The sequence below is a fragment of the Equus asinus genome, chromosome 1, assembly GCF_041296235.1.
Source record: "Equus asinus isolate D_3611 breed Donkey chromosome 1, EquAss-T2T_v2, whole genome shotgun sequence".
NCBI classification, from domain to species: domain Eukaryota; kingdom Metazoa; phylum Chordata; class Mammalia; order Perissodactyla; family Equidae; genus Equus; species Equus asinus.
Genome location: NC_091790.1, coordinates 95,127,801 through 95,141,335, shown reverse-complemented (window position 1 = coordinate 95,141,335; position 13,535 = coordinate 95,127,801). Strand labels below are relative to the sequence as shown.

Here is a 13,535-nt window from a genome sequence, read left to right as displayed (position 1 = left end):
GCAGATGCCTGCACTCAGCCGCCACCAGGCTAGCTCTCCACCTCTGGGCTCTTCAGAGAGATTTCACTATGACTTTGAACTGAAACTACAAGTCACCCTGTTTGCACAAAGGCACAGAACGGGGGGCACCAGTGAGGCAGATATCCACCACTGCAGATCTGTTTTCTTGTGAAGCAACATCCAAGCACTTTATGAGACCTAAGGTAGGGAGAAACTCACGAGGAAATGGAATGGGGTTGCACTTTATTACTGGACATATACCAAAGGAGCGCCTCTCGCTGGCCACACAGTGCAACTGAAGGAACGACTGCCAAATCCCTGGAAAAAGGGCACGTTCAAGGCAACAGGGGGCAGTGTGACCCACTCCCCTGAGGCTTTCTGACTCTACCTCCAGTAAGATCAAGGGCACTTGCAGACTAGAAGTCAATGGCTTGGGGACATTTATTAAAACAATAGCAGAGTACTCTTGAGGAATGTTACACCGTCAACATGCTTCACAGAAGGAAACGTGATATCAGACATTAATAAGACATGATAATCAAAAAGAAATACAAACCCTGAATATAAAACATATCAAGAAGCACAAACAGACATCAACGGATTGACCAACCACTTGACCTCTGACTTGGGAATTTCTGCGTCGTTTAAGGAAGATCACACTTACTTTATAGTGCTGTGGGGGGGATGAAACAAGGTCACAGAACTAAGCATGTGCCTGCCACAGGCAGGCATGTGGTGGTAGCTATGGTCATTGTCACATCGGCCACCATCATTTTATTAAGTGCTATACCTTACATATGGCTTCAAATCCAGTAAACTATTTCCAGGCCAATAATTAATCTACCACATTGCCACTTCATTTATTAATTTTGATTTTCAACAAAAGTCACCCTTAAGTTAAAAGAATGAAAAAAGCATATCCTAGGGAACAGTTCATTTCAGTATATAATGCTCTTCCTCCTTCCCTTTCACAGCTGCATGGTGCTTAGTCAGTAGACATGCCTCAGTTTACTCCACCAATCCCTCATGGATGGGCATTCGGGTTGCTTCCATTTCTTGCTGGTAAACAATGGTGCAATAAACAGCTTTGCACATGAAACGTTTCGGATTTTTGCCAATGAGTTTTTCGGATAGATTTCTAGAAGCAGGATTTCTGAGTCAAAGAGTAAATGCATATACTTTTTGGCTAGATATTGTCAAATTCCCCACCATAAATGTTGCAGCATTTTGCATTTTGCTCAGCAATGTCTATAAGGGCCCTAGAGCTTAGCCAACAGAGTGTATTGACAAGCTTTTGAGGTTTTGCCCGTCTAATGAGTGATAAATGTAACTTCACTGTAGGTTTAATTTATATTTCTCATTATGAGTAAGTTTGAGCATTTTTCATGTATCTATGTACCACTTACATTTGTTTTTCTGTGAACTTTCTATTCACGTCTATCTAGATCAGTATGTCATCTTCTCTTCTGTTTCTAAAAGCCCATCTCCCACATTTGTCATTTGGATTTTTACTCTGACTATAATATTCTTTTTCTTTCTTTCTTTTGCCATTTAAGAAAGTTTTTTCTCTTGAAGTCAAATTTATCAGTGTTTTCCCCATCACACCTAGATTTTGGGTCATAGTCCCCACACTCAATTGATAGATGAATTAACTCTTGTTTTCTGTTAGTATTTGCATGGTTTCAATTTTTACATTTACATTTCTGATCCATTTGTTTTTTATCTTAGTGTTTACTGTGAAAACATATATAATTTTATCTTTCTCTTTGTGGTTATTCAATGATTCCAATGCCATATATTAATAAGTTTATTTCCCTCCACTCATTTGACATGTTGACTATGTTGTATATCATACTTCCATCTTCAATTGGCCCTGGATTTTCTATTCTGTTCCACTGAGCTATTTGTGACCAATATAACACAGCTTGACTTATAGAGGCTTTAGAAACTACTTTAAAACTAGTAAGGCTTATCTACCCTCTTGCTTTTCAGGGATTTCTTGGCTATTATTGCTTGTTTATTTTTCCAACTATACTTTATAATCAACTCCTTTAGCTCTACAACAAAATCTGATCAACATAATGATGTTGCATCTTCATATCTAATAATGTGGCATGTCTTTCCATTTGTACAATTCTACTTTTGTATTTGCAGAATTTTATATTTTTTCTCATAAATGCTTTGGATATTTCCTATGAAGTTCTTGCCTAGATCTTATCTATCTATCTATCTATCTTTCTATCTATCATCTATCTATGGTATGAATGTATTCTTATGTTGCATTAGTGAGAAAAAAAATCTCACACAAAGTAACAATGCCCACTACAAAATTTATGCTGCCATTTGTTGCTGTAGAAAAAGTTATAATACCTGGTACATGGTAATAATCAAAGGGGTGTGAGTGGCCAAGCCCTTCAACAGAATTAAATAGATTCCCTATTCAAACGCATAGTTTGTAGATGGCATGAAATATTACAAGCCATTTAAAAAGAATTTGTGGCAGATCTCGTCAAGATGGCGGTGTGAGCAGATGTTGAACTCGTCTCCTCCCATGAACACAACCAGGTTACAACTATTTTTGGAAAAATTACTCCTGATTGAAAACTGAAAACTGGATAAAAAGAACCCCCACAACAAGGGGCAGTCCTGAAAAAGGCACAAGGGGCAGAAATTCCTGCTAGAGAGGAAAAAAGCCGCCTTTGGGAGCAGCAGAGCTTCTCAGCTGGCCAGGTAGGAGCCACTCTAAGGTACACAGCCCTCCCTGGAGGAGTGAGGTCCGGAGAGGGGACAATACTGCTATAAGCATCCTTCAGACTCAGCCCAACTGAAACAGGGGTCTTGTTGTCTGGCTTGGCTGGCTATTAACTGCAGCGAGGATACACCCAGAAAAGCTATCAGGGGAAAAGTCGAAAAGACCCGGGTCTTAAAGGGCCCATGCACAAACTCACTCATTGCAGCAACCTAAAATCACCAGAGAGAAGGCTGACAGTCCTTTGGTGAAACGAGACTCACCTGGTGGGCTATGGCGGCATCTTGGTGAGAGGAGGGACCTCTCTGGAGACTGAGACATTGGTGAGGGCCATGGTTCTGAGCTGGTCCAGGTGTGCTGACGTGGGTGCTACTGAGGTTCATACCTTGGCCTGTTAGCTCAGAGGTCTGCCACACCCACTAGAGCACAGATTTAAACCAGTTCAGCCAGGGCAGGCAACTCGCCCTAGGGACTGGCCCCACCTAACAGCAAGCCCTCAGGCTACTTTTCAGCCTGCAATGACTGGGTGCCTTGATCCTCTACAGGCAGGCAAGGGTGTCTGCCTCTGTGGGGCAGGGCCTGTGTGAGGACCAGGTGAACTGTGGGGGCCATTGGTGAAGAAGCGGAGGCCCCTGCAGTGCAGCATTGGGGTACACTCCAGGGGGTTGAGAAGTGTACACGGACCAGGACTGTGTTGACGGTGTATGTGGTCCTGTGGGGTGTGGGGCTTATCTGCAGTAGAAGACCTGTGCTTCACAAATAGCCATAAAAAGGATCAGCCCCACCTTCCAAAGCCTGAAACAATTGAGTGCCCCTGTGCCTAGGGTCAGCCCTACTCAGCTGCACTCCTAAGAGAACTGACAACAGCCTTGTAGGCCTGAGGCCTATCACAACTGTAAGCCCCTGAGCCTAGCAACCAGCCACATTGGGTACCAACCCAATTAAGAGGAAAACTGCAATAGGAGTGTGCTGATAGACTTTGTAGCAAACAGTGCTGAGGCTCCCCAAACCAGATTTACAATCAGCTGGCCAGGGAAGGAAAGATTAGACTCCCTGGGTACCTGCAGTGGGAGCAACCCTGCCACAGCAGAAGGACACAAGTAGCTCACAAAGGGGTCACTCCTGGTTCTTATGGACTGGTGACAAGAGGGAAGCACACTGCTGGGCCTCATAAGGCATGTCATACATAAGGCCACTTCTCCAAGATCAGGAGAAAGAGCTGACTTACCTAATACATAGAAATAAGCTCAGAGAAAGAGGCATAATGAGGAGGCAAAGGAATACTTTCCAAGCAAGGGAACAGTACAAAGCCCCAGAAAAGGGACTAAATGAAACAGAAACTAGTGACCTACTCGACAGTTCAAACAAAATATCATGAAGATGCTCACAGATATGGGGAGAAGAATGGATGAACACAGTGAGCACATCAACAAAGAACTGGAAGATATAAAAAAAAAAAGCAATCAGAAATGAAGAATACAATACTGGAAATGAGAAATTCACTAGAGGGACTCAACCACAGAGTAGAGGAAGCAGAAGGACAGATCAGTGAGCGAGACGAAAGACTAGAGGAAATCACCCAAGCAGAACAGAAAAGAGAAAAAAGAATTAGACAGAACGAGAACAGTCTAAGGGAACTCTGGGACAATATCAAGCATGCTAACATTCGGATTATAGGTGTCCCAGAAAGAGAAGAGAGAGACAAAGGGGCAGAAAATTTATTTGTAGAAATAATAGACGAAAATTTTCCTAACCTAAGGAAGGAAACAGATATTCAAGTTCAGGAAGCACAGTAAGCCCAAAGAGGCCCACACTACGACATATTATAATTGCAATGTCCAAAATTAAAGACAAGAGAGAATTCTGAAAGCAGCAAGAGAATGGCCACAAGTGACATATATAGGGAAGCCCATCAGGCTATCAATGGACTTGTCAGCCGAGACCCTACAGGTGAGAAGAGAGTGGCATGACATATTCAAAGTGCTAAAAGGAAAAAACCTACAGCCAAGAATACTCTATCCATCAAGATTGTCATTCAGAATGGAAGGAGAGATAAAGTGCTTCCCAGATAAGCAAAAATTAAAGGAGTTTATCACCAAGAAACCAGTTCTGCAAGAAATGCTCAAGGGACTTATTTAAGTGGGAAAGCAAAGACCACAAATAGAGATAAAAAAAAGAACTATCAAAAAAAAAAATAAAACAACAACAAAAAACCAGGCAATAAAATCACTTGTAAGGTAAAAATCTAGTAAAGGCAGCAGATCAACTACCTGTGAAGATAACATGAAGGCTAAAAGACAAATTGTACTAAAACCACCTATTTCAATGATAAGAGGGTAATGGATAGACACACACTAAACAAGAGACTATATATGATTTGAAAAACATATAATATGGGAGGAGGGGAGTGAAAAAGTAGAGCTTTTAGAAAGAGGTCAAGCTAAAGAGTCTATCAATTCAATATAGACTGTTATATGCATAGTATATTAAATAGGATCCTCATGCTAATCACAAATCAGAAACCTATAACAAGCAAGAAAAAAAGTAAGACAAAAGAAATCAAACATATTACTAAAGATAGCCATCAAACCACAAGGGAAGAGATCAAGAGAAAAAGAAAGGAACAGAGAAGAACTACTAAAACATCCAGAAAAAAAAAGGTGACAAAATGGCAATAAATATATATTTATCAATAGCTACTTTAAATGTCAATGGACTAAATGCTCCAGTCTAATGCCATAGGGTGGCCAAGTGGATAAAAACACAAGACCCATGTATATGCTGCATACAAGAGACACACTTCAGACCTAAAGGCACTCACAAACTGAAAGTGAAAGGGTGGAAAAAGATATTCCATGCAAATGGCAAAGAAAAGAAAGCAGGGGTAGCAATACTTATAGCAGACAAAATAGACTTTAAAACAAACACAAGAGACAAAGACAGGTGCTACATAATGATAAAGGGAACAATTCAACAAGAAAATATAATACTCGTAAATATCTATGCACCCAACATAGGAGCACCTAAATATATAAAGCAATTATTAACAGACATAAAAGGAGAAATAGACAGTAACACAATAATAGTAGGGGACTTTAACACTCCACTTACACCAATTGATAGATCATCCAAACAGAAGATCAATAGGAAACACTGGCCTTAAAGGACACATTAGATCAGATGGACTTAGTAGATATATACAGAGCATTCTATCCAAAAACCACAGAGTACACATTCTTTTCAAATGCCCATGGAACATTCTCCAGGATTGATCACATATTAAGCCACAAAACAAGTCTCAATAAATTTAAGAAGATCGAAATAATACCATGCATCTCTTCTGACCACAAAGGTATGAAACTGGAAATCAACTACAAGAAGAAAACCAGAAAAGCCACAAAAATGTGGAGATTAAACAAAATACTACTGAACAACGATTGGGTCAATGAAGAAATAAAAAAATTCCTGGAGACAAATGAAAATGAAAACAGGACATGCCAAAATTTGTGGGATACAGCAAAAGCGGTTTTAAGAGGGAAGTTTATAGCAATTCAGGCCTACCTCAACAAAGAAGAAATATCCCAAATAGACAATCTAAAAGTGCATCTAAAGGTACAGGAAAAAGAACAACAAACAAAGCCCAAAATCAGCAGAATGAAGGAAACAATAAAAATCAGAGCAGAAATAAACGAAATAGAGACTAAAAAACCAATAGAAAAAATTAATGAAACCAAGAGCTGGTTCTTTGAAAAGATAAACAAAATTGACAAACCCTTAGCTAGACTCACCAAGAAAAAAAGAGAGAAGGCTCAAAGAAATAAAATCAGAAATGAAAGAGGAGAGATTACAACGGACACCTCAGAAATACAAAAGAGAATAAGAGAATACTGTGAAAAGCTATACACCAACAAATTGGATAATCTAGCAGAAATGGATAAATTCTTAGAAACATACAACCTTCCAAAACTGGACCAAGAAGAAGTAGAAAATGTGAATAGACCAATCACCAGTAAGGAGATCAAAACAGCAATCAAAAACCTCCCCAAAATATAAAAGTCCATGACCAGATGGCTTCCCTGGTGAATTCTACCAAACATTCAAAGAAGACTTAATCCCTATCCTTCTCAAACTCTTCCAAAAAATGAAGAGGAGGTGAGGCTTCCTAACTCATTCTACCAAACCAACATTATCCTGATACTGAAACCAGACAAGGACAACACAAAAAAAGAAAATTACAGGCCAATATCACTGATGAAGATCAATGCAAAAATCCTCAACAAAATTCTAGCAAATCGAATACAACAATACATTAAAAAGATCATACATCATGATCAAGTGGGTTTCATTCCAGGGATGCAGGGATGGTTCAATATCTGCAAATCTATCAACATGATACACATTAACAAAATGAAGAATAAAAATCGCATGATCATCTCAATAGATGCAGAGAAAGCATTTGACAAGATACAGCATCCATTTATGATAAAAACTCTAAATAAAACGGGTATAGGAGGAAACTACCTCAACATAATAAAGGCCATATATGACAAGCCCACAGCAAATATTCTCAATGGAGAAAAACTGGAAGCTATCCCTCTAAGAACAGGAACCAGGCAAGGATGCCCACTGTCACCACTCTTATTTAACATAGGATTGGAAGTCCTAACCAGAGCAATCAGGCAAGAAAAAGAAATAAAACGGATCCACATTGGAAAAGAAGAAGTAAAACTGTCACTCTTTGCAGACAACATGATTTTATATCTAGAAAACCCTAAAGATTCCACTAAAAAACTTTTAGGAACAATAAAGGAATACAGTCAAGTTGCAGTATACAAAATCAACGTACAAAAATCGGTTGCATTTCTATACACTAACAATGAAGTAGCAGAAAGAGAAATTAAGAATACAATCCCATTTACAATTGCAACAAAAAGAATAAAATACCTAGCAACAAACTTAACCAAAGAGGTGAAAGATTTGTACGCTGAAACTATAAAACATTGTTGAAAGAAATCGAAGAAGACACAAAGAAATGGAAAGATATTCCATGCTCTTGGATTGGAAGAATTAACATCGTTAAAATGTCCATACTTCCTAAAGCAATCTATAGATTCAACACAATCCCTATCAAAGTTCCAACAACATTTTTCACAGAAGTGGAACAAAGAATCCTAAAATTTATATGGAACAACAAAAGACCTGGAATAGCCAAAGGATTCCTGAGAAAAAAGAACAAAGCTGGAGGTATCACACTCCCCTATTTCAAAATATACTACAAAGCCATAGTAATGAAAACAGCATGGTACTGGCACAAAAACAGACACACAGATAAATGGAACAGAATTGAGAGCCCAGAAATAAACCCACACATTTATGAACAGCTAATATTCGACAAGGGAGCCAAGAGCATACGATGGAGAAAGGAGAGTCTCTTCGATAAATGGTGCTGGGAAAACTGGACAGCCACATGCAAAAGAATGAAAGTAGACCATTCCCTTACACCATGCACAAAAATCAACTCAAAATGGATTAAAGAATTGAATGTAAGACCCAAAACCATGAAACTTTTAGAAGAAAACCTAGGCAGTATGCTCTTTGACATCGGTCTATGAACAGCATATTTTCTTTGTTTTTCTCTTTTTTTTTTTTTTTTTTTTGAGGAAGATTAGCCCTGAGCTAACTACTGCCAGTCCTCCTCTTTTTTTGCTGAGGAAGCCTGGCCCTGAGCTAACATCCATCTTCCTCTACTTTATATGTGGGACGCCTACCACAGCATGGCGTGCCAAGCGCTGCCATGTCCGCACCCGGGATCCAAACCAGCAAACCCCAGGCCGCCGAGAAGCGGAACGTGTCAACTTAACCGCTGCGCCACCGGGCCAGCCCCATGAGCAGCATGTTTTCAAGTCCCATGTCTGACCAGGCAAGGGAAACAAAAGAAAAAATGAACAAATGGGACTACATCAAACTAAAAAGCTTCTGCACAGCAAAGGAAACCATCACAAAACAAAAAGACAACCTAACAACTGGGAGAAAATATTTGCAAACCATATATTAGATAAGGGGTTAATATCCAAAATATACAAAGAACTCATCCAGCTCAACAAAAAAACCAACAATCCAATTAAAAAATGGGCAAAAGATCTCAACAGAGATTTCTCCAAAGAAGATATATGGATGGCCAAGAAGCATATGAAAGGTGCTCAACATCATTAGCTATCAGGGAAATGCAAATCAAAACTACAATGAGGTATCACCTCACTCCAGTCAGAATGGCTATAGTTAATAAGACAGGAAACAACAAATGTTGGAGAGGATGTGGAGAGAAGGGAATCCTTGTTCACTGCTGGTGGGAGTGCAAACTGGTGCAGCCACTATGGAAAGCAGTATGGAGTATCCTCAGAAAATTAAGGATAGATCTACCATATGATCCGGCTATCCCACTGCTGGGTATTTATCCAAAGAACTTGAAAACACAAAGGGATAAAGATACATGCACCCCTATGTTCATTGAAGCGTTATTCACAATAGCCAAGACTTGGAAGTAACCTAGGTGCCCATCAAGGGACGAATGGATAAAGAAGATGTGGTATTTATACATGATGGACTACTACTCAGCCATAAGAAATGATGAAATCCTGCCATTTGTGACAACATGGATGGACCTTGAGGGTATTATGCTGAGTGAAATAAGTCAGAGGGAGAAAGACAAATACCATATGATCTCACTCATATGTAGAAGATAAAAACAATGACAAACATACACATAGCATTGGAGATTGGATTGGTGGTTAACATGGTGAGGGGAGGGCAAAAAGGGTGATTAGGCTCACATGCGAAGGGATGGACTATAATTAGTTTTCGGGTGGTGAACATGATCTAATCTACACAGAATTTGAAACATATTAGGATGTACATCCGAAAATAAATAAATAAATAAATAAAATTAAAAAAAAATTTGTGGCCAGAGTTGAGGATGATGAAAGATAAGCCTTATAGACCAATGAGTCAATGGACATTCCAAACCATTCTCAGTTGATTTAAGTATGTTTTATAGCAAAAAACACTAGCATTGCTGATGTGGTTATGTCAGGTAAAGATTTCCTTAACATTATAAAACTGAAGAAGGAATTTTCTTAAAATTCATTACATAATTTTAATCATGTTTATTTGGATTCAGATGAGAACGATCACGAGCATTTCTACTGACGGGCTGCTGCCATGCCTGGGTTCACTTGCAGCCTTAGTTCCTACCACATGTTAAATCCTCCTTCAAGTCAGAAATTAACAAGATTTGGGTGTCATAAAAGTTGAGAGCTGATTTTCACAGAGCATTAAAATATGGCCATTAAAAGGGAAAAGAAGCATTAAGTCTAGAGCATTAAACCCATGTTCTTAAAGTGAGTTGTGAGGAATTGAGAGCATCTCACCACAGCTACTGTTACATTCAGAAACGAGATAATGGTCATCGGGACACATACTAACATATTTACTTAAATTAAAAAATATAACTTGATTTTTTCTTAACCAAAAATAAATTTGATTTAGGTTTTTGGTTGGACAGTAAGGGTTCATTTTGCCAATTAGTTTTATGGCAGACACTCTTCATAAACCGAATGAGCTAAATCTATAAACCTAAGATATCGACAAAAATATATTTAAAATTTGGGATTAGATTAAAAAATTTCATTAAAAAACACTGTATTGGCAAAAGTGAGTGAAAACTGACAATATTTCAATTTCCTCGAACTGTATCTATGACATCCATCACCAAACATAGGTATAAAATTTTTTGGATAGATGTTAACTAAACTTATGGTGCTGATCATTTAGCAACATAGAGATATATCAAATCATTATGTTGTAGACATTAAACTAACACAACATTATATGTCAATTATATCTCAATAAAATTAAAAAAATTAGTCGATTTTGCTATTCCTTAGTCCAGATCAACATGTTAGTAAAATCAGCAGCTGTGAAGCATGGAATTGTAATTTGAGACCACTGAAAAATATAACAAGGATAAAAACAAGAGTATGATGTCAAATTCATCATTTGGACTTTTTAAAATTATCTAGAAACAATTTACACAATTACAGTAACTATATCATGCCTAATTGTAATACACCTTTATATGCACTTCATATAACACTTTAAATTTAAAAAATTCTTTCACATATATAATTTCATTTCTACATCTGTTTCTATTGCATTTATTCTATTAGGAGAGATGTCTTAAAACATTATAGAAAAAAAAGAAAGTGCCAAAGAGTAATGAGTATAATTGTTATTTGATAAATCTTGGTGAAGTATTTTTTTTTCTTGTACCTCCAAGAAGTCAGTAACTCCAGTGTGACTGAGGAACAAATCTCTTTGCAAGCCAACTGGTTTCTAAGGCTTAGCTACTGACAGATTTGAAAGAGAATCTAACCAGGTACAGATAAAAAATAATTCAAAATAATTTTTGACGATAGATTACTATGTGATTAACCGGAAGGACTTCAAAGAACTGAAAGGCATTGCTATAACAGCACTTTTCCATACTCGCGTACTTATGTAAAATGTTTCCTCAGGGCTTAAACCAATAAAAATGAAAAGACTTACAGAATTAATGTTGAAACATCAGTTTTATCAATAGATTATGTTCATTAGTGGATATATGGATTAAATGAAAAGATTACCTTTCATCTTATTAAAAAGTATCTTTTCCAAAACAATTTACTTTTCATGCTTAAACATTATTTGTTAACAGTTGTAACATATGCATGTCGATTTATTTATTTGCAATTGTAATATGAACTCAATCTGGAAGAATATTTTCCTACTTACAGCTTTATGATCACATGAAATAAAAAAATTAGATAGACATTTTAATTTTATATTACATTTCATTTCAAATTTTTATGAAAGACTTTCAAGAATAAAGAATATTTTGGAAACAATAAAATTTTACATGCGGACTATCATGGAAATGTGAAATCAAAGAAAAGAACCATAATGCAAAATGTCTTACTGTTCTAGAAGAGTTTGTCTATGTAATTTTTAAAAAGTGATGGTATCAAAATTTATTAGCTATATTTAAGATATCAATGTTGATAAGATATTATGAATTATTTTCTTTCAAGTATTTAAAATTATGAAGAAACTTTTTACATGCCAACTTTGAAATGTGAGGGCACTGGTAGTTTTACAAAGTTCTTTCAAAGTAATTGCAGAGTTTAGGAACTAGTAGACCCAGGACTGGGAAACAGGGCCGTGTGGCTCTCAAACCATCAGCTGGTTCCTGAGAATGAGCGGAAGTAATTCCAGGGACTGTAAATTCAGTTAATCTAACAAGGGATCCTCCTGATTGTGCCAAATGTGCAGAGAGGCAGAAACTAAAATATTCCACATCTTCCAAATATAGCATGGACAACTAAAAAAGAGGCCATATGCACCTTTGTGCATCTTCTAGACTGAAACAACCCCCAAAAAGCAAAAGACAACTAAACTAATCCATAATTTCATTTTCTAGAAGGCCATGCAAAGCAGCAAGAAGTTCAGCCCAGTTAGCAAGAAGCACCTGCTGGGTGTTAGAACTCACGTTTGAGCCCCTTCCTAATGCCGACTTTGAGGCGTCCTCATCGCTGTCCACCCCGGACAGCCCGATCTGCTCAGCCTGGAACACAAGTGTGAATCCACGTCATCTCCAGGTGAAAATAAGTTCAAATGAAAAATTTGTCCTTAACAATTATTGATGAAAAAATGTCACCAGGGCCATCCTTCAAGGCAGAAGAGCCTGTACTAAACGTTGAAATCCAAGGACAGGTCCCTCAGCCTGGGAACTTGAAAGGTGCTCTAAAGCAGCCCCTAACCCAAGTGTCGCTGATCTGAAAATCACCATTTTGAAATCCATGACTCAGAGGGATGAGTTTTCTTTTTCCTTTGTCCTAAAAGCATCTCTTTAGCATAGAAAATATGCAATATGAAAACAGTAGTGGGTCTGAGATAATGGAGTTAGCTCAGAAAACCAATTAATTCACTAGGTTTTGAGGATTTCTAAGCTTTAAATTCAGTTTACACTGCATTGCTCATTGACTTGGTGTACACAGAAATAATTCACCAGATATCTCACTCCCAGCCATAAGAGACAAACAATAATATCTCACATCACTGTTGAAGAGGATGTTTCATCTGATGGTGTATTGACCACCGGCCACAGAACCACCTGGGTACAACTGGAAAACACAGCTCCTGGGCCTCAGCCTTACTTCCCAATGAGACTCTTTGGGGACAAGACCCAAGAATCTAATTGTTAAACTAGGTTTTAAGGTGATTCTCAGGTACTTTTTAGAACTACTGGGTTAGGAGAATAAATAATGTCAAGATGACACAAAATTGTCAGGTTTCAAAAACAATGAAATGCCACAGTTTTAAAACAAGAAAAGATATTTGCCCTCATTTACTTTAGCCCTTTAAGCATATTCCCTACTGAGATTTCACATACATATACATACACACACACACCCCACACACAAATATACACACATACGTGTATTTTTTTCCTTAAAGGAGATACAGTAAGGACTCACTGTGGCTTTTAATGCCTTGCTATTTCTCCATTCTTTAGTGTGCTGTTCTCTGAGACATCTGTAGACTACCTGGCATCATAGGATTTTGGAAATCATTTAAAAAATGATTGACTCCAAATCCTCTTATTATTAATGAAGAAAAATAGAGAGCTGGACTTGTCAAGCTATGCACAGAGTGAATGAGCAATGAAGAGCAAGGGCTCTGGGAAGACAGG

At 37.9% G+C, this 13,535-nt stretch overlaps 1 protein-coding gene across 16 annotated transcripts in view; it reads right to left on the bottom strand.

Annotated features, from left to right (window-relative positions):
* COBL (cordon-bleu WH2 repeat protein) overlaps positions 1-13,535 on the bottom strand; it is a 281,679-nt gene that overhangs the window by 144,504 nt on the left and 123,640 nt on the right. For 3 of the 16 annotated variants that reach the window (XM_070497264.1, XM_070497441.1, XM_070497188.1), the window contains one exon: positions 12,333-12,407. The exons of the other annotated variants lie outside the window; for them this stretch is intronic. In XM_070497264.1, coding sequence (XP_070353365.1) covers positions 12,333-12,407 — 75 coding nt within the window. The remainder of the gene's footprint in view (positions 1-12,332; positions 12,408-13,535) is intronic. 16 annotated transcript variants of the gene reach the window in all.